Consider the following 21,476-nt stretch of genomic DNA (forward strand, 5'->3'; position numbering starts at 1 on the left):
CTTCTTCTCCTCCTCCTTCTCCTTCTTCTCCTCCTCCTTCTCCTTCTCCTCCTCCTTCTCCTTCTCCTTCTCCTTCTCCTTTTTCCTGCAAACCCAACTCCCTTCTAGCACTGATGATGTTCCTACTTGGATCATGAAACGTCTGCAGGAGAACCATCAAGCCAGAGATCACCCAGGAGTCCTTGTTTCCACCCGGAGCTACAAATAGTCTCCTTTATTGGAAACTCTTTTTGTTTTCTCCCCACGGCTCTTTCGCTCACCCCGTCTTTTCTTTTTCTTTTTCTTTTTGTAATTAGGGATGCACCTCCTCTGCTTGCCGCCTCCTTAATTCACGCCGCAGTCCTCGGGATTCTGCAAAGCGACCTCAGTGATTTTAAAAGCAGAACACAGAACAGGATGAGGCTGCCGATGGCGGAACCTGTAAGTATTTGTCCTCCGGGCGCTTCTAAATGTAGTTCAAAGTTTCTTACAAAAGGCTCCTTATTTTGGCTCTGATGGCCTTTGTCTCTTTCTCCCTGATTAATTGAAAAAGATTTAAAAAATGGGTACAATGTTGTTTATACAGGTCAACAACAACAATAATAAAGTTGGAAGGGACCTTGGAGGTCATCTAGTCCAACCCCCTGCTCAGGCAGGAAACCCTATACCATTTCAGACAAATGGCTGTCCAATCTCTTCTTAAAAACTTCCAGTGTTGGAGCATTCACTGCTTCTGGAGGCAGGTTGTTCCACTGGTTAGTTGTTCTCACTGTCAGGAAGTTTCACCTTAGTTCCAGGTTGCTTCTCTCCTTGATTCGTTTCCAATTTGTTTCCTTGACTTACAACAGTTTGTTTAGTGTCCGTTTGAAGTTACGACGGCACCGGAAAAAGTGGCTTATGACTGTTTTTCACACTGACCACCGTGGCAGCATCCCCGTGGTCCCGTGATTTATATTCGGATGCTCGACAGCTGATTCACATTTATGACGGTTGCCATGTCCTGGGGACCAGCAAAGTGAATGGGGAAGGCAGATCCAATTAACAAGTGCGGCGAGGGAGGTTGTAAAATGGGGCAACAGTCACTTAGCGAAGTAAATTTTCGGCCCAGCTGTGGCCGTAAGTCGAGGACTGTCTTGTAAAAGTTCAGGTGGAAGATAACCAGGTGAGGCCCTGACAGTTTCCCAGTGCGTGTCTCAGTAAAATTCTTTTTAATTCAACCGCAGTGTTGGAAGCTGCTCCTCTGCAGTGCCGATTCTTTAACAAACTCTTGGATATTTGCGGCGAATGGCAGAAAGAGCTTCCGGCCTTGAAGCCGGCTAAGCGCTACCTTCAGATTTCTGTCCACGCAACCCGTAACACTCGACGGAAGATGGAAGATAGACACATTTCCCTTCCAGAATTTAACCAGCTGTTTGGCCTGGAGGTGAGTTTCTGGAAGCTAGGGAGAACACGCGGACGGACATGGCCCTCCGTGATCACGCTGACGTAGTTTGGGTTTGCAGCGTCTGACTTCTTGGGTCTCTGATGCTGTCCGAGCTTGGTGGGTTTTTTGCACACGTTTCGTTGTCCAACTAGCTAACCTCACCAGTACACTGATGGTGGTTTGGTAATGAAATCTCTGCCGGAAAAGCTCAGAGAGCACCAAGGACCTCACAGTCCTTCCTTCCTTCCTTCCTTCCTTCCTTCCTTCCTTCCTTCCTTCCTTCCTTCCTTCCTTCCTCCCTCCCTCCCTCCCTCCCTCCCTCCCTTCCTTCCTTCCTTCCTTCCTTCCTTCCTTCCTTCCTTCCTTCCTTCCTTCCTTCCTTCCTTCTTCCCTCCCTCCCTTTCCACCTCCTTTTTCCACAAACTTCACTCCCTTCTAGCACTGATGATGTTACCTAGTTGGGTCAAGAAAATAACCAAGCTCAGAGAGCACCAAGGGCCCCACAGTCCTCCTCCTCCTCCTCCACCTCCTCCTCCTTCTCCTCCTCCTCTTTCCACAAACTTCACTCCCTTCTAGCACTGATGAAACCTAGTTGGATCATGAAACATCTGCAAGAAAGCAACCAAGCTCAAAGAGCACCAAAGATCCATAGTCACCCTCCTCCTCCTCCTTGCAATCCCCACTCTCTTCTAGCACTGAATTAGAGATATTCTCTTCCCTCCCCACTTCTCTCCTCCTTTATCCTTGCCCCAGTTAACCACCTCTCATGGGCTTTGTGGTTGGAAAACATCTGGGTGGGGCCGAGGCGCGCGTTTCATTTCCCTCCAAGAGAAGCTACTTCTTTGAAGCTTTGGCTCAACAAGGCTGCTTTGTCTTTGTCTTCTGTCTTTACACCTCCTTGCCACCGACAGGACGGCGTGGATCGGGCCTACTTTGCTGTCTACGATGGGCACGGCGGGATCGAGGCCGCCAACTACGCCGCCACCCATTTGCACGTCAACCTGGCACGTCATGAGAAGCTCCTGGACAGCCCAGCAGAAGCTTTGAGAGAGTCGTTTCAGAAGACCGATGAGATGTTTCTCGCAAGAGCCAGGAGGGAGGTGAGTGGCGGGGAAGGGACGAAAGGTTCGTTGCCGAAAGAGGAGGTGTAAAAGTTAGGGGACGAGTTTGGAGGAAGGTTGTAAATCGCTTAGTGACCGTTCAGAGTTACAAAAAAGCCAGCTGGGTGACTTTGGGGCAATCACTAGGAGACTGGGAGTTCTAGTCGTGCCTTAGGTTTGAAAACCAGCTGGGTGACATTGGGTCAGTCACCAGGAGACAGGAGTTCTAGTCCCGCCTTAGGTATGAAAGCCAGCTGGGTGACTTTTGGGCAATCACTAGGAGACTGGGAGTTCTAGTCCCGCCTTAGGTATGAAAGCCAGCTGGGTGATTTTTGGGCCAATCACCAGGAGACAGGAGTTCTAGTCCCGCCTTAGGTATGAGAACCAGCTGGGTGACTTTTGGGCAATCACCAGGAGACTGGGAGTTCTAGTCCCACCTTAGGTATAAAAACCAACTGGGTGACTTTTGGGCTAGTCCCTCTCTCTCAGCCCAGCCCACCTCACAGGGATGTTGTTGTGGGGAAAATAGGAGGAGGAAGGTGTGCTGGATATGTTCACCGCTTTGAGATTATTTGTAAAAACAATCAAGGCGGGAATACAAATAAACTGCCTTGTTTAACCCCAAAAATTCTAGTCTCAATTTTCGTAAGTTGAGGACTATTTATAAAGGGTTAGGAAACAGTTGGCCGTTGTTAGCCTCAATCTTGTGTCTGCAGTGGCAAGAAAAAGATCCAAGCTTCAGGAACTGCTGTAAAAGTTTTCGTTTATTAATGGATTTGGAGTGTGCTTTGCGTGTTTTATATGCCAGCATAATGGCAGATGCGGTTTTGTGCATGCAGGAAATAACGTTTTTTTGTCACAGTTTCGGTATGAGCGATCACAGATCTGTGATTATTCAGCTGAATCGGAACTCAGGCGAGTAACAAAGAGCTCTTTGTTTTCTTAAAAAAAAAAAAAAAGCTTGGGTTTTGTACCAGTTCCCGCGTGGTTTGCACAGTTTTAAAACCGGAAGCTTAGGAGGGAAATCGTCCTACATAAAACGGGACTTTTCCTCTTGTGTTGTATTCCAACCTTTGTGGGGGGAGAGGAAATAACTTTCCATGCTTTTTCAAAACATCTCTATAGAAGCTGCGGAGCGGCACGACGGGTGTGTCTTGTTTCCTTGTGGACGACAAACTACATATAGCCTGGCTGGGGGATTCTCAAGTGATGCTGGTCCAGCAAGGCAAAGTTATAACTCTGATGGAACCTCACAAACCCGAGCGAGAGGTAACTTGCCCTGTAGTTCTTCACCATTTATGTTTATTTTGGCTCACCTTGGTCTAAAAACAATGACTGGCCTATTTTGGAAGATCCTCCATCATCCAAAAAGCTGATTTCTTTCCCTGTCGTTGATTTATTTTTTTAATCGAAGAATAACCAGACTTGGAAGGGACCTTGGAGGTCTTCTAGTCCAACCCCCTGCTCAAGCAGGAGAACCTATGCCATCTCAGACAAGTGACTGTCCAGTCTCTTCTTAAAAATCTCCAGCGATGGAGCGCCCACAACTTCTGGAGGCAAGCCGTTCTACTGGTTGATTGTCCTCACTGATAGGAAGTTACTCCTTAATTCCAGGTTGCTTCTTGCGGAAGAACAGGGTAGAACAACGGCTCATGACCCTCTTTTACCGGTCTACTATAGAGAGCGTCCTCTCGTACTGTATTGTGGTTTGGTATGCTGGCCTGACAGCTGCGGACAGGAAAGTATTACAGAGGGTGGTGAGCACAGCACAAGACATTGTGGGCTGTCCCCTGACACCACTGGATGACCTCGCCAGGGCTCGTTGCCTTGGAAGAGTGAGGAAGATTCTCAGGGATGACTCACACCCTGGACAGTATCTCTTTACTCTCCTACCATCTGTAGGAGATATAGGAGTATAGCCAGCCGTACCAACAGGCTGAAAAATAGCTTTTATCCGTGGGCTGTCAGGCTTTTTTTATTTATTTATTAAAGAGTTTTACAAAACAAAATTTTACAATATATCCTCAAATCCCCCCCACCCCAAACCCACCCAGTTCCCCCCCCCACTTCCCAGAGCTAAATACAGGATTATAGTTACAATAATCATATTCTAAATAAAAATTATGCATAATATACAATTAACCAAATTCATAATGTGCTTTAACTCCCCTTTAACATAACTACAAACAAAGTACCAATAACAATATCCCACTAAAATCTACTCGTAAGCTAAATGGAACTTTTTAGTCCCATATTTGTTCTGAATATAATTTATCCATCTCCTCCAAACTGAAATATATCTTTCCTGTGAATGATCTTTCAAATAAGCAGAAATCTTAGACATTTCTGCAAGATTCGAAACTTTAAACACCCATTCTTCTACAGTGGGCAAACTATCCTTCTTCCAATATTGTCCCACCAGTATTGTCAGGCTTTTGAATGGGATATAATCTCTGTGAACTTATGCAGAATTGACTTGGGAGGCCGGTGTGTTGTGTAGTTGGTTCACATGGTGTGGTAGGATGGAGGGTTTGTTGTTACTGTGTGTTGGGGGGAGGGAGCACGGGGGGGAGGCTCAGCTAATCTCAATGTACACATGTTGTACTTTGACAATAAAGGGTTATTATTTATTGTTAAGGGACGCGGTGGCTCAGTGGGTTAGGACGCTGAGCTTGTCGATCAGAAGGTCGGCAGTTTGGCGGGTCGAATCCCGAGTGCTGCGTAACAGAGTGAGCGCCTGTTACTCGTCCCAGCTTCTGCCAACCTAGCAGTTCGAAAGCACATAAAAATGCAAGTAGAAAAATAGAGACCGCTACGGTGGGAAGGTAACAGCGTTCCGTGCGCCTTTGGCGTCTAGTCATGCTGGCCACATGACCACGGAGACGTCCTCGGACAAGCGCTGGCTCTTCGGCTTTGAAACAGAGATGAGCACCGGCCCCTAGAGTCGGAAACGACTAGCACACATGTGCGGGGGAACCTTTACCTTTACCTTTTTATTTATTGTTATTATTAGTTTCCATCCATTGTTCCTTGTCCTGCCTTCAGATGCTTTGAAAAATAGGTTGAACACCTTCTTGGGTAGCCCTTCAAATGATTTGTTGAATCAACTGAACACTAGAGCTACAACGTTAAAATGACAGTCCTCAAGAACTTTCTGCCTATGTGATTAGAGACAATAAAATATGAGGGTCCTTCCTTTTTGTTACAAGATTTCATTGATTTCAAAAGAGGAAATGCAAATTAAAAAAGGAACAAAGAATAGCAATAAGTACAAACAAGACGGGGGGGGGGGGAAATTAACCGCTGTGGGTAAAAAGAAAAAAAGAAAAAACGTGTATGTAATAGATATACAATTGACACTAAACATGTCCACCCTGGCTAAATGTTGTTAAATATAACTGAATCAAATCTCATAGGTTCCCCTTCTTGCTTGAGGGGTCTACAAAGAGTTGTACAACTTCCCATCTGTACTTAATTAAAATATAATTTTAAATCACAATCTCATCTCAAACATAACATTCCACTCCAGTCAATTCAATTGACTCTTCACTGCGAAAAGAGTGATTAATTGGTAACCCCAAAAGTTAAACCAATCACTCCACTGTTGTATTTGAAATATTTGGGTCAAAATTTGAACCTTAGGGTTTGGCCTTTAGGCCTACGGAGAGAAGCTGAGGCTTAGTCAAGAAAGTAGAGTTAAAATCAACCGCAGTTTGTGTGTAAGTTCAAGAGTTTATTTTTTTTTTAAAGAAGAAGCGAAGTGGATATTTTTTTTTTTAAAAAAAAAAAGGTTTTCAAGGAGAGCTTGTTTCCCTGAAGTGTTTGAGGTTTTCAAGAACCTGAGAAAAGTAATTTTCGCTTTTTCCAAATCCCTCTTTGTTGCATTGTCGCACACGGTGTGTGTTTCCTTGCCTTTACAGGACGAGCGACAACGCATAGAAGAATTAGGCGGTTGCATAACATACATGGACTGTTGGCGTGTTAATGGCACCCTGGCTGTTTCCAGAGCTATCGGTAAGTGTGTTTCCTAAAGCTAGTTGGACAATGTGCACAATTTAACCGCAGCTGAGCCCAATTTTTTCTGTTGTTAAGTGAGTTTTGCCCCATTCTATGATCTTTCTTGCCACGGTGAATCACTGCAGTTGTTAAGTTAGTCAAATGGTTGTTAAGCGAATGGGCTTTGCTTATCAGAGGGTTGCAAAAGGGGACCCCGGGACGCTGCAGCCGTCACAAATCAGGGTCAGTTGCCACGTGCCCGAATTTTTACCACGTGACGGTGGGGCTGCTGCCAAGCATAAGTATGAAAAACAGTTGCAAGCGATTTTTTCCCCCCAGTGTCGTTGTCACTCTGAATGGTTATTGTACAAAAGGTTGGCTGAAAATTGTTAGTCCGAATGACACAGCCAGCTGGGAAATCAGCTGCCCCTGTTGTGTCTTTGACCAAGCAGGGTTGATTCCGATTGTCAGCCTCCACAAATAGAAGCTACCCCTCACCAAAATGGTTACTATAATGATGAGACAAACTTGGTGACAACAAAGTGAAGGGTTTGGAGGCAAAAAGCAAAGAATGACATGGTTGCCAAAGAAAACAGCCAGACATATTCTAATATTTTCTATTATATAGTCTAGTATAGTACAGTATTCTAGTCTAGTCTAGTCTGTAATTCAATTCTATCCAGTAATTCTATTCTATTCTATTCTATTCTATTCTATTCTATTCTATTCTATTCTATTCTATTCTATTCTATTCTATTCTGTATTTTTATTCTATTCTATTCTATTCTATTCTATTCTATTCTATTCTATTCTATTCTATTCTATTCTATTCTGTAATTCTATTCTATTCTATTCTATTCTATTCTATTCTATTCAGTTCTGTATTTCTATTCTATTCTATTCTATTCTATTCTATTCTATTCTATTCAGTTCTGTATTTCTATTCTATTCTATTCTATTCTATTCTGTATTTCTATTCTATTCTATTCTATTCTATTCTATTCTATTCTATTCTATTCTATTCTATTCTGTTCAGTTCTGTATTTCTATTCTATTCTATTCTTTTCTATTCTATTCTATTCTTCTATTCTATTCTATTCTATTCTATTCTATTCTATTCTATTCTATTCTATTCTATTCTATTCTATTCTATTCTATTCTATTCTATTCTATTCTATTCTATTCTATTCTATTCTATTCTGTATTTCTATTCTATCCCATCCCATCCCATGCTATCCTATCCTATCCTGTCTCCATTCCATTCACATCTCCTCTTTTTCATATTCACAGAAACAGTGGCATCTCACAAAACTTTGGCTGCCATTGAGAGGCTCACATTAAAGATTGCTCTGTACGGTGCATTGCCATAGTAACTCCAACCTGACAGTGCCCATTAAGGAATAAAGTTCGTGCTGTTCGCTCCCAAAGCATCTGCAGTGATATTTTTAATATTTCCAATAGACGCCCAGAAGCGTGCCTTAATATTCATGGCAAACAGTTCTTCCTGCTTGCTCAGATTATTAGGTGTGCAAACACAGGCATACAACTTAGCAACACAGTTACTCAGTGAGCATTGCCCCATTTTGTGACCTATCCTGCCACAGGTACGAGTGCCACTGCTGTCCTTCAAGTTAGTAACACAGTCGTTAAGCGAATATGGCTTCCCCCATTGACTTGGCTTCTCGGAAGGTCGCAAAAGGGGATCACGTGACCCCAGGGCACAGCAACTGTCATAAGCACGAGTCAGTTGCCAGGCGTCTGAATTTTGATCGCGTGACCACGGGGGATGCTACAACAGTTGTAAGCGTGAAAAACACTCATGAGCCACTTTTCCCAGTACTGTTGCCACTTCGGACGGTCACTAAACGAATCGAGGACTGTCTGTGTTTTATCTCCGGTTTCTCGTTCTTTTTTTTTTTTTTTTATAGGGGATCTCTTGCAAAAACCTTACATCTCCGGCTGTGCGGATGGCGCATCCTTTGAGCTGACGGGAACGGAAGATTACGTCCTTCTTGCCTGTGATGGGTTCTTCGATGCCATCCAGCCGGTCGAGGTGGTGGACCACGTCTTGGAGCACCTGACGCGAAACCAAGGAGATGGCCTTCAGACTGCGGAGAAGCTGGTGGCCGCAGCGAAAGAAAGCGGTTCCACCGACAACATCACCGTCCTGGTGCTGTTCCTCCGTGAGCCCAAGGACATTGTCGCCGACTGTCTCAGAGACCCCAAAACCTGCCCTGTGGAGGATGGCAAACAGGGCTCCTCGTTCAGCTTCTTCAGCTCTGGCGCCAACAACTGAGAGGGCGTCGAGTCCAAAAGCAACATCTGCAACGCGGTCAAAGTCCAGATGGTCACCACGTTTTTAAGATGAGCTCTTCCACGTTGGAAAAAAACAAAGATGGCGCCTGGAATGAACGTCGGGATTTGACCTTGAAGAGAAAATCCATCCAGCTGTCCCTTAACCCATGGGTGGTATAACGTCAGACTCCACAGCTGGAGAAAGGGTAGGAGAGAAGCTCCAAGCTTCTCTTGGAGGCATCATCAGGAAGAGAAAAGGGTAGACTTAAGTTTCTGGCTGACTTGGTTTTCCGCGGACGGGGGATGGGGCTTGAACAGAGAAGGTGTCAGTCAGGCTGAAGTGATGTTATAGCTCAAGCTTATCGTAAAAACATAGGGTTCAGATTGGCTGGGGGCTGAAGGCCTTGCTTCTTGAGAAGTTCCAATGTGTGTTCACATCTTATGGTGTAGGGCAGGGGTAGGCCACCTTGGCTCTTTTATGACTCGTGGACTTCAGCTCCCAATATTCCTGAGCCAACCATGCTGAGGGGAAAGGGAAAGTTTCCAAGCTGAGCCATGCTGGCTCAGGAATTCTGGGAGTTGAAGTCCACCAGTCATAAAAGAGCCAAGGCTGCCTACCCCTGGTTTCCTGCTTGAGCAGGGGTGTTGGACTAGAACAGGGGTCTTCAAACGTGGCCCTTTTATGACTTGTGGACTTCCAATTCCCAGAACTCCTCAGCCAGCATGCCTGGCTGAGGAATTGTGGGAGTTGAAGTCCACAAGTCATAAAAGGGCCACGTTTGAGAAGATCTCCAAGGGCCCAGCTCTCTTTTGTTTTAATTGAGGAGGCGCCATTGGAAATTACTTAAATCGTGTTCGGCTGAAAGGGGGCTGCGTTGGGGTGTGGGGGTCTTTTGGAAATTAACCGTTGGAATAAGCTGTGGCTTATTTCCACAGAGAAATTCAGTATTACGTTCAGGATTGGCGTGTCAACCGTCTAGTTCTGTTGTGCTTTTGTATACCAAAGACAATATTAGCCGAGAACGTCAACTACGAGATTTTAGAAAATGAAGTATAAGGAGGTGATAAGTATCTACTGCTCCCCTTCCCTATCCCCAATTATTTAATATATCAAACCTGCTTCAAACTCATATATGGTCATACAGTATCCATAAGCTAAGCTGAGATAACCTAAGTTGCAGTTTAAATTGCCAAACATGGGTTTTTTTTCGTGTGTAATTGTCATCTGTGTCATTTTTTTTTTTGAATTTAACTGTTTTGTTATTTCCCTACTGGTCTGTATCTTCAGCTTTTTTTAAAAAAAAATTCTCCTGGCGGGCTTATTCCAGGGGTCTTCAAACTTGGCCCTTTTATGACTTGTGGACTTCAACTCCCAGAATTCCTGAGCCAGCATGGGGGAACAATGGCCCCTTCATGACTTGTGGACTTCAGCTCCCAGAATTCCTCAGCCAGTGTGCCTGGCTGAGGAATTCTGGGAGTTGAAGTCCACAAGTCGTAAAAGGGCCAAATTTGAAGACCCCTGGTTTATTTGAATCATTTTTTTAGATCTGCATGTTTACTATTATTTTACCACTGGCATTTTGAAACGGGCAGCTATCAGATGTCATTTGCCTGCTGACAAGGGAGTAGGAAACAGGTAGTCCTTGACCTACGACCACAATTTCTGTTGCTAAGCGAGACATTTGTGAAATGGGTTTTGCCCCGTTTTACAAACCTTCCTTGCCGCAGTTGTTAAGTGAATCACTGCAGCCGTTAAGCTAGGAACACGGTCGCTAAACGCGTCTGGCTACTCCCATTGACTTTGCTTGCCAGGAGGTCACAAGATGGGAGGATCACGTGATCCCAGAAAATTGCAACCGTCATAAACACGAGTCAGTTGCCAAACCTCTGAATTTGGATCACATTATCTTGGGGATGCTGCCACGGTCATAAGTGTGAAAAATGGTCATAAGTCTCATTTTTCAGTGCCGTTGTAACTTCAAACTGTCACTAAACGAACTGTTGTAAGTCGAGGACTACTTATATTCTGTTTTACCCTTGTAGGAGTTTATTTCAGACGTTTAAAAAGCTGCTCAAACCCTCAAGGCTTTTTTAAAGGTATGTCCAGATCTCTATAATCCAGGAATACTTTCTCTGCTAAACGATGACTGGAAATGACTGGAATTTTTCCAAAACAGAAGAGGCTTTGAATTAAATGAAACAATCTGCTGTTCCTTTTAGCTGGGCGCTGTTACAAGAAAGCACATTTTTAAGGCTTAAACTAGAAGCGCTGCTGATAGGTTTAAAGTTGAATCTGATGATAAAGAAAAGGGGGAAAAAACTCCTCAGTTATGAAGAGCAACAGGAAAAGTAACCAGGACAGAATCTTTCAAAATCTGTTGCTCTTCTCTGCTTTATAATTTCCTTTTCTTGATTACTATGCCGTGAAGTTGCTGGTAAACTTAGATTTTTTTTTTCTCTACAGCATCCAGCTAGTTGTGAATACTCCAACACTGGAAGTTTTTAAGGCAAGACTGGATAACCATTTGTCTGAAATGGTATAGGGTTTCCTGCCTGAGCAGGGGGTTGGACTAGATGACCTCCAAGGTCCCTCCCAGCTCTATTCTATTCTATTCTATTCTATTCTATTCTATTCTATTCTATTCTATTCTAATCTATTCCTATTTCTATTTCTATTCTATTCTATTCTATTCTATTCTATTCTATTCTATTCTATTCTGGTCTCTATTCTATTCCTATTCTAATCTGTATTTCTATTCTACATTTCTATTGTATTCTATTCTATTCTATTTTGTATTTCTATTCTGTATTTCTATTCTGCATTTCTATTCCTATTCTATTCTATTCTATTCTATTCTATTCTATTCTGTATTTCTATTCTGTATTTCTATTCTGCATTTCTATTCCTATTCTATTCTATTCTATTCTATCCTTTTCATTTCTATTCTATTCTATTTCTATTCTATTCTATTCTCTATTCTATTCCTATTCTAATCTGTATTTCTATTCTGCTATTCTATTCTATTTCTATTCTATTCTATTCTATTCTATTCTATTCTATTCTATTCTATTCTATTCTATTTCTATTCTATTCTATTCTGTATTTCTATTCTGTATTTCTATTCTGCATTTCTATTCCTATTCTATTCTATTCTATTCTATTCTATTCTATTCTATTCTATTCTATTCTATTCTATTCTATTCTATTCTATTCTATTCTATTCTATTCTATTCTATTCTATTCTCTAGTGTCAGGGCTAACCTCAACTCATCTCTTAATCCATGTAAGTTGCAATTCCAGTTTCATTTGCTAATGGAGGTAATTCTCAACTTACGACCACAGTGCAGGCAGGCCAAAATTCCTGTTGCTAAGCGAGACATTTCTTAACTGAGTTTTGCCCCTTTTTATTACCTTTCTTGATACAGTTGTTAAGTGAATCTCTGCAGTTGTTAAATTAGGAACACTGTTGTTAAGTGAATCCGGATTCCCCATCAACTTGGCTTGTCAAAAGGTCGCCAAGGGGGATCACGGGAGCCCGGGACATTGCGACCGTCATAAATAAGAGTCAGTTGCCAAGCTGATGCTGCAGTGGTCCTAAGTGAGAAAAACGGTCCTAAGTCATTTTTTTCCCCAGTACCCTTGTCATTTTGAACAGTCACTAAGCGAGCCGTTTTAAATTGAGGGGTACCTTTGGAGCAAATTGCGTAGCAGTGGTGGGAAATTGTAAGCCAGCCGCCGTGTTTGATTCTGTCTTGTTTCATGGAGAGTTATGCCTCTGTGAGAAATTGTGCGTTGTGCGGATCAGGACACCGTCTGGAAAAGTTGGTCTGTATGGGAAGTCAAAATATTTACTTCAACGTGAAGTCTTTTGGTTGTGCTTGATCAGCAACTAGCTTAAGAAAAGCCCTGAATTTTCCTAGAGTGATTTGGGGAACCTGCCATGATTATATCAAAGGTAGTCAGAAGCTGAGGTGGTGACACACTAAAAGCTTTTTCAAGGAGGAGAAAAATGAATTACAGTATTCACAATATCTTAAAATACGTCCCAGGCTGGATGTGCCTTAATAAAAGTAGAGAATAAGTCAATACTTAAAGACGTATCCTTCACTAGTTTGCAAGTGACCCGGGAAGCTCAGTCCAGGTTAAAGACTGATAAGCCAAGTTTAGACAGTGCATTTTCTTCATGAGGTAGTCCTGCAGTCTTCCTAACTGCTTTTTTTTTCCTTTCAAGGAGCATGTCTTGTTCATCTGTGTTTGATTTTTAAACCCCCGTCTTTCTCGCTGCATCCGAAGTTGGTTCAAACTGTGGTTTGTTCACAAGCTAGGATCATAGAGCAAGAGAGTGGAGTGGAGAGTCCACTCAATCAGTATTTCTCAACCTTGGTCACTTTAGTTTGCATGGACGTCAGCCCCCAGCATTAGTGCTGCGGACAAAGGTCAGCGTCTCTCATTCCTCCAATCTGGCTGAGATTCGGGGGTTGTAACGTGGGCAGAGTTGGTTTGTCAGTGTCTGTTAGTGAAACAAAACGTTCTTAAGTGAAAGGCAGACCCAACCTGGAAGCTTGGAAGGAGAAGCTTCCTAGCAAAACAACTAACCAATGTTACAGCTTGCCTCCTGGTATTTTGGGTGCTCCATGGCTGGAGGTTTTCAAGCAAAGATTGTCCAGGATGATATAAGATCTCCTGCCACGGGCCGAGGGTTAGACTAGAAGACCTCCAAGGTCCCTCCCAGCCCTGGGATCCTACGATTCTCAAGAAATGCCCCGATTGAAATCTGCACTTCAGAGCAGGATGCTCTGCTCTGTAGGGCTGGGATTATTATTATTATTATTATTTTTAAAAACAAAAATTCAGAATGATCCTTCCAGGCCCACCGAAACCGAATGACAAGCTATACAATCTGTGTGTCTGAACCCCTTTCTTTTTAGACTTAAGAGATTCTCTCCTTGCCGTTTCCCTGGGGTGGAGGGGGGGGGGGAAATTAGCCGTGCCCGTTCTTTCTTGGACCTACAAGAAGCTACAGAACGGAGCAGAAACCTCGTAAAGGAGGAGAATAGGTTGCAGTGATGTTTCCCTGCTCGCTCATCAGCTTGACATGCAGCATTTTGCAAGGAAGGCAGGGCAGGGTGCAAGCGCCATTTTTAGAAACAAATGGGAGGGGTGCTGGTGGCAATTTTAAGCAAATCCACCCTCCGACAGCGGTAAGGGAGGGCGAGGGGGGAGTGAGAAAGCGTTTAGGAATTTTGAGTGCCTGGAGGGAGGAAGAAAGGAAGGAAAAACTGCTTGCTTCTTTTTAAAAAGATGCAAAGTTCTGGTTGATGCCTAGCAGACACACACGCACGAGAATGAATGAATGAACCTTTATTGCAGGGGTCTTCAAACTTGGCCCTTTTATGACTTGTGGACTTCAACTCCCAGAATACCTCAGCCAGTGTTGCATTGTCAAAGTGCAACCATGTATACATTGAGATTGGCTGAGCCTCCCTTCATGCCCCGACCCCCAACTTACAGTGACACAAACCCTCCATCTTACTACACAAACACACACACACACACACAGAGTCTTGATCTCTCTCTCTGTACTAATACTTCACGATCATGTGAAGTAGCGCTTTATAAAGCCTTAGTAAGACTACGCGGAGAATACTGCAACCAGTTTGGGTCACCGTATTATGGAAAAGACGTTGAGACTCTGGAAAGAGTGCAGAGAAGAGCAACAAAGATGATCAGGGGTCGGAGGCTAAATCATGAAGAACGGTGGCAGGAACCGGGTATGTTTAGTCTAGTGAAAAGAAGGACTAGGGGTGACAACGATAGCAGTGTTGCAATATTTGAGGGGCTGCCGCAAAGAAGAGAGGGTTAACTTGAAGGCTGGACAAGAAACAACGGGTGGAAACTAATCAAGGAGAGAAGCAACCTGGAACTAAAGAGAAATTTTCTAACAGGGAGAACAATTAATCAGTGGAACGACTTGCCTCCAGAAGTTGTGGGTGCTCCATCAGTGGAGCTTTTAAAGAAGTGATTGGACAACCCTTTGTCTGAAATGGTCCAGGGTCTCCTGCTTGAGCAGACTAGAAGACCTCCAAGGTCCCTTACAACTCTGTTATTCTCTAAAGAGTAAGATCCGGATTTAATTTTGGGTGGGGTGATTAGTTGGTTGATTTTTTTCCTCCCCGGTATCGTTTCTCCTCCTTGGCAGGTAACCGTCTGCCTTGTACACCTGCTGCTGTAGTGAAAACTTCTCCAGGTTCTGGGACTTGACAGACCTTGACAGAATGAATGGCTTGATTGTTTGAGCAGAACTGGCAGCTCGGATGGTTAATTGCAGCATCAGGTTTAATAATTGACACTTGATAGATCTCAAAATTAGGACAGCCTGTTCTGTCTTCTCCTTTTTTTTAATGTGCTGCCAGAGCGATTTATTATAAACGATTGGCAGAAGAGCCTCGGTAGGAACGGATTTTGAGCTTGAATTGATCTTCTGAAGCTCGTGCTTTCAATTCACCAGAACAATATTGGGGTTTCATCCGACAAGCCCAGTGAGATGACGATCTATGTCCAGAGTTGGAGGAGAGAAAGGAGAAAGGAGGTTTTGAGAACTGCACTCTTGTTGCATCCCACCGATCCTGTTACAGAGTGATAATGTGAAAATGTGTATTAAACTTCCTGCTTTGGAAAAGCAGAAGTATATAAGTTTAAGTTTTCAAGTTTATTGAATTTTCCTGTAGGACTCAGGGCGGTTTACAAAGTATTTAAAAACATCAATACAATACAAGAGTTAAAAACAGTTAAAATAATTACATTTGATCCCTGAGGGGGGAAAAATAATAATAATAAAAAAATAATCTATCAGCCTGGGCCGGAAAGCTCAAAGAGCCAGGTCTTCAAGTCCCGGCGGAATGACCGAAGGTCATAAGCTAGCACGGCGGGGCTGGGCACCCATCTTCTTGCCACAAATCCCATAATTCTGCGCCACGGAAGAACGGATAACCCTGCCTTTTAGAAACTGCCCTGTGGGCAGGAGAAGAAGCAACAGATGGAAACTAATCCAGGAGAGAAGCAACCTGGAACTAAGGAGGAATTTCATGACAGAACAATTAAATCAGTGGAACGGCTTGCCTCCAGAAGCTGTGGGTGCTCCAACACTGGAGGTTTTTAAGAAGAGATTGGACAGTCATATGTCTGAAATTGTATAAGGTCTCCTCTTTGAGCAGGGGGCTGGACTAGAAGACCTCCAAGGTCCCTTCCAATTCTGTTATTTTGTTATTTAATTAATGATAGGCTGGGCATTGAAGGGAAGCAATATGTCGTAACGCATTAAACAAAGGCTGTTTTGCCATATGCCTTTTTTTTCAAATGCATGTCTTTTCAACGCCAAGGGCTAGAAACTTGCTTTTTTTTTTAAACAAAGAATAACAGACCAGATTCTCAGGGGATACATAAATCGATCATTTCACAGTGTGTTTCCATAACTGCGAGAGGACAAAGGCAAGCGAGACGGATCTGTCTCGCCAGAAAAATCAAGCTCAACGTGGGGGGTACAGGTAGTTCTCGACGTACGAAATTTCGAGCCCAAAATTTCTTTTCGATAAAGTGAGACGTTTGTTAAGTGAGCTTTGCCCCATTTTATGGCCATTTTTGCCACGGCCGTTAAGGGAATCACGGCAGTCGATAAAAGTGAAGTCACACCCATAGATTTTGCTCAACAGAAGATTGCAAAATTTGGATCACGTGATCCCGGGTCGCCCGCAATCGTCATAAATTTGAACCGGTTGCCAAGCGTCTGAATTTTGAATCACATGACCCTGGGGATGCTGCAGTGGTCATAAGTGTGCAAAAGTCATATGAGTCGCTTTTTTTTTGGTGCCGTCGTAACTCAGAACTTCTAAATCAAAGATTACCTGTACGATGGTGCCTAGATCCTTTGTTGATGACCATCAATATGTTTTTTTTGCCTTTGAGCCAAACCAGAGACCAGCCAGTAACTCTTATTAATCACATCTTTGCATCAAGCCATTTATATCCAGCATTTGGCATATATTACATAACTCCAGAAGTACAGGCAGTCATGTTCTATTTCTGTAAACACGTCTACTGATTTTTTATTAAAAAAAAAAACTTGTCAGTGTTAACCACTTGGAGTATTTAAAAAAAAGGGGGAAAAAAACCTATAGCTTTATCATGGCCACGAATTAAAGCCCTCTCTGTCTCTTCCGTTGTTCCGTTTGATCTTGAAAGGAATAACACCAGTTGCGATGCTTTTGGCTAAGGCACGTTTTAACCTTGAAAACCAATTGTTTTATTTATTTTAGAGACGGTCCTCATATCAACAAACTGGATTAGAGTGAGATTTTTTAGAGACGGTGAGGTCTGGAATTTTGGCCCGCTAATTTGAGGCGTTTTCATTTTGCAGGAGAAAAGATTTGTGCATTAACTGTAGCTTGGATTTGAATAATATGCTTTATATAGCTGTTATCATACTGTATGTGTGTACGGCCCTTTCCTTTCCTTTCCTTTCCCCCTCCCTCCCTATCTATCTCTTTTCCTCTCTCTTTCTTCCCCTCTCTCTCTCTCTCTCTCTTTTTCTAGTGTGGCTAATATATACATCCTGCAATATTTATCCTGAAATTGAGTGAATTTTCTCGAAAAGGTGTGGGTTCATATTTTCTTCTCAGTATTTACAGAGGGCTTCACATCCCTTTTTGTGTAAGTTGCGGGGGGAGACCCCCTGCTTGTTGCTAAGTATTAATAAAGTACCACAAATTTCATTTGAAGCTTTCTTCACTTTGTTGATGGAGAGGCTGCAAAATCTGAAGAGTCTTTCCCCCCCCCCCAAGGCCGCTGCAAGGTTTAAAATTCAGGGCTAAGCCCTGCATGCTCATGTGTGTTTGTGTGTGTTTTTCTCTGTGTTGAGTTTCCTTCTCCTCCGGTTGTCACTTCAGCAAGCCTGCCTTCTCGACAAATTGTCAAAACACTTCACCCCGACAAAAGAAACAACAGCAGAATGCCAACATGTTTTAATACCCTGGGCTTGTTTGCCTGCAGCTGGATTCCTTGAGCATCTAGATTCAGCTCCATTGTCTTACAGTGCCACAATCACACACACACACACACACACACACACACACCTTTTCCAGAAAGGCTGTTCTCTGGCTGTTTCCAACACAATTTACGTGTGAGTAACTGCTCTTCACTCGGAAGGACCAGTGGTAATTTATTCTTCCATTACCTGAAGCTGCTATGTTGCAAATAGCTCATATTGAAATTGTGTGTATGTGTGAGAGAGAGAGGAGAGAGAGAGGGAGAAAGCGATGGAGAGAGAAAGAAGACAGGAAGAGACAAAGAGACAAGACGGAGATGAAGAGGGGAGAGAGGAAGAGATGGAGAGAAAAGATAGGAAGAGATGGAAGAGAGAGAGATGGAGAGAAGACAGGAAGAGAGGAAGAGATGGAGAGAAAAGAGGAAAAGATGAAGGGAGAGAGGAAGAGATGGAGAAAGGAAGAGGGAGAGATGGAGAGAGACAAGACAGGAAGAGAGGAAGAAGGGAGAGAGGAAGAGACGGAGAGAGACAAGACAGGAAGAGAGGAAGAGATGGAGAAAGACAAGAGAGGAAGAGACCCAGTGCGACATCAATTTTAACCACCATGGCTGGAAAGAGGGGCATTTTTCAGTTAAGTCGAAAAGATGTTGCTTTGAAGTTTCTTCCAGACCTGCAAATAAGCTGTAAAATATCAAGGGAAATCAGGCATTGAAAGCTTTTTGTTAAATTTGGACAGTGGGTTTTGTAAAAGAACTTGGTTATTTTCTTGCAGACATTTCACCACCCAAGTAGGTAACATCATCAGTACCAACAGGGAATGGGGTTTTTGCTCTCCGCTAATTTATTCCTATTCTGAGCATCTTTTAGAACAGGGCTAGTTTTTAGGATTCAGATTTAAGCCAAGAAAAGATGGGGAAAATCTTTTTTTAAAAAAACAAAACCCGGAAATCTTAACTTGCCATTCGGGTCAGAACATAATCCAAGGGCGGGACCATTTTAACCGCATCCCGCATTTAACTATGGCCCATGCATCAGACTCCGTTCACACCTAACGGGGTTTACACGTGCTTTAATAAAACACACAAAGTCATCGGCCATCTGTTCTTCCCCCCCTCCTGGTGAAAAACCCGATTATGTAAAGAAGGAGAGGAAAAATATTTTTATTGCAAGCAATATTGTCATCTGTGATTTCGCTGGTGTTCCTGAGCAATTTTCTTTTTTTTTTATTTTTTCACACGGAGATCATGGAGAAGAAACGGTTTCACCGTGTTCTTCCATGTGGCGCGTGAAGCTGTCATAAAAGAAAACAGGTGTTTGGCCCGTTGCGGGCGTTTAAATCCATCTAGATTTTAAATACTGGAGGGTATAGCTCACTTTGGATGGCCGTGTAATGAAAGAGTCAGGGTAGGTAGGTCTCTTGCCAAGGAATCTGGAAGAAGCAAAAGGAGTTACAGATCCTAGGTCAAAATCTCTGGGAATGGGGTGCTGAGTACCCCAAAATTAGCAAGTCAAGAAGAACTAAATGTGCTTTTTTTTGCCCTAACTTGCCTTACTTTAAATTTTATAGAAAGAGACTAAAAACAAACCCGTGAAATAGTGATTCCTATATAAGATTAGGAACAGGTTCATAGATATGTCTTGAATGGCAGGTAGTCCTCCTTTATTGACCAGCTGTCCAAAAGGTTTTTTTTCAAGAGGCAACTGGGCGTTCTTGTTTTATCTTTGAAGAGGTTTCGCTTCTCATCCAAGAAGCTTCTTCAGCTTTGACTGGATGGAGGAGCTGAAGAAGCTTCTTGGATGAGAAGTGAAACGTCTTCAAAGAAAAATAAGGAAGTCCAGTTGCCTCCGGGGGGGGGAGCACCTTTGGGACAACCATGACCTGGATGACTGAGAATCTCCAAGGATGTTGACCGGTTGCTTAATAAGTTCAAATTTATACGACCGATCCATCCCACTCTGACCAGCAGCGAGGGGGATGATTGTGGTGGTGATGGGTACGTTGTTTGGAAACCTCAAAAGACAGATTGGAGAACATCCCTGTGATTGCTGAGAGCTGACACCGACCTGAGGGCACCTGGTCAGCCAATGTGAAGACCAAGTTCCCTGGAGAAGTCCGTAATGCTGAGAGAGGTGGAAGGGAAGAGAAGAAGAGGATGACCAAGATGAATGGACTCAGTTGTGGTGGTAGGCAACAAGTAAACAATTTGAAAGAGACTTCAAAGACCAGGTTGGAGAAAATCGGTTTGGTGGCTAAGAGCGGATGTTGACTTGAGGGCATCAACCACTCCATCAACAGAAAGACTCAGCTCTCTTGAGACGTCCATTATGCTGGTCATGGTGGAAAGAAGGAGAAGAGGACAATCGGGGATAAAATGGATGAACTCATGTACAGGAATGATGAGGGCACCATTGGAAGAGCTGAAGGACCAGGTTGAAGATAGCTCAGCATGGAAAAATCAAATTTATGTGGTCCCTAGGAGTCAGAAACAATTTTATGGGACATAATCAAGCCATCACTCTCCCAGTTTGAGCTCCCTCACAGGGTTGTTGTGATAAAATTAGAAGAGCAAGCACTGGGGTATATGAAGACCTGCGGGAATGGCAGGGATATAAATTTAAAGGAAAGACATACAGGTATTGTTAATTGCCTTTAGTAATTTTTTTCATCTTGTAAGCCGCCCAGAATTTGTAAGGGAGATGCATTAATAAAGGCATTAATAAATCAAATTTTTTAAAATATTTAACATGTTAAATTTTTTATGCTGCCCACCTCCCTTACAAATTTTTTATGCTGCCCATCTCCCGTACAAATAAACATTTTATTAAATAAAAATAAGTTTAACAAAATATATTTAACAGAAAAAAATAACATGTTAAATATATATTAAAAAATAGATTTATTAATGCATTGCTTGGAGCAGGGGCTGGCTGGAGAACAGTCTGCTGCTTCTCTCTTTTTTTTAAAAAAAAAATCTTATGCCGAAAAAATTATTTTTATCAACTCTGCAGAAACCTTGCCCTCTTGGGGTAATAATATCAGATGCTTGAAAAATGAACCTGTGGGACTTTCTGTTCTCCGAGCAGCACCAAGGCAGGGCCACATTTAGAGAAAAGCAAAATCATAAATGGAATTAAAATAAATAAAATAAATTCAAAGGTGGGGGGCGGGGGGGCATTGCAATTTCGAAATAAGAAATAAAATTGCAAAGACTTGGAGGGGGTAAAAAAAAGAAGGAAAATCAAAGGGAAACCACGTGATTTACAGATTCTTCTCTCGTCTCCTCCCCCCACCTTTTCTGTCTGCAAAACCCCGCCTCCCTGGCCACGCCCCCTCGCCTCTACGTCCTCCGCCGCTTTCCCGGGCCACGCCCCTCGGGCTGCGGCACCCTCCGTGCCGACGGCGAGGTAAAGGCTTTACGCTCGCGCGCGCGCGCGCACGCACGCCCCGCCAATCCGAGCCGTGAAAGCCGTCCCCTCGCGCGCGCCACGCCACGCCTCTCTCCCCCCCCCGCAGCCGAACCAATCGCAGAGCGTGGACCCGGCCCGCTCCCCCCCCACCCGTCAGGCGCGTGCGCTGTGGGCACGGGCTAGGCCCCGCCCCGCTCCCCTCAGCCGCCTGTCTCTCTCAGAGAGCGGCTGACG

The 21,476-nt window shown here is 43.5% G+C and overlaps 1 protein-coding gene across 1 annotated transcript in view; it reads left to right on the forward strand.

Moving 5' to 3' along the window:
* PPM1F (protein phosphatase, Mg2+/Mn2+ dependent 1F) overlaps positions 1 to 10,219 on the forward strand; it is a 13,929-nt gene extending 3,710 nt beyond the window's left edge. The window contains 7 exon segments of the mRNA XM_083373269.1: positions 297 to 372; positions 378 to 420; positions 1,203 to 1,402; positions 2,314 to 2,502; positions 3,628 to 3,771; positions 6,423 to 6,516; positions 8,427 to 10,219. Coding sequence (XP_083229395.1) covers positions 297 to 372; positions 378 to 420; positions 1,203 to 1,402; positions 2,314 to 2,502; positions 3,628 to 3,771; positions 6,423 to 6,516; positions 8,427 to 8,794 — 1,114 coding nt within the window. The 3' untranslated portion in view covers positions 8,795 to 10,219.
* The last annotated feature ends 11,257 nt before the right edge of the window (positions 10,220 to 21,476 follow it).

Source organism: Vipera ursinii, assembly GCF_947247035.1.
Source record: "Vipera ursinii genome assembly, chromosome: 14".
NCBI classification, from domain to species: domain Eukaryota; kingdom Metazoa; phylum Chordata; class Lepidosauria; order Squamata; family Viperidae; genus Vipera; species Vipera ursinii.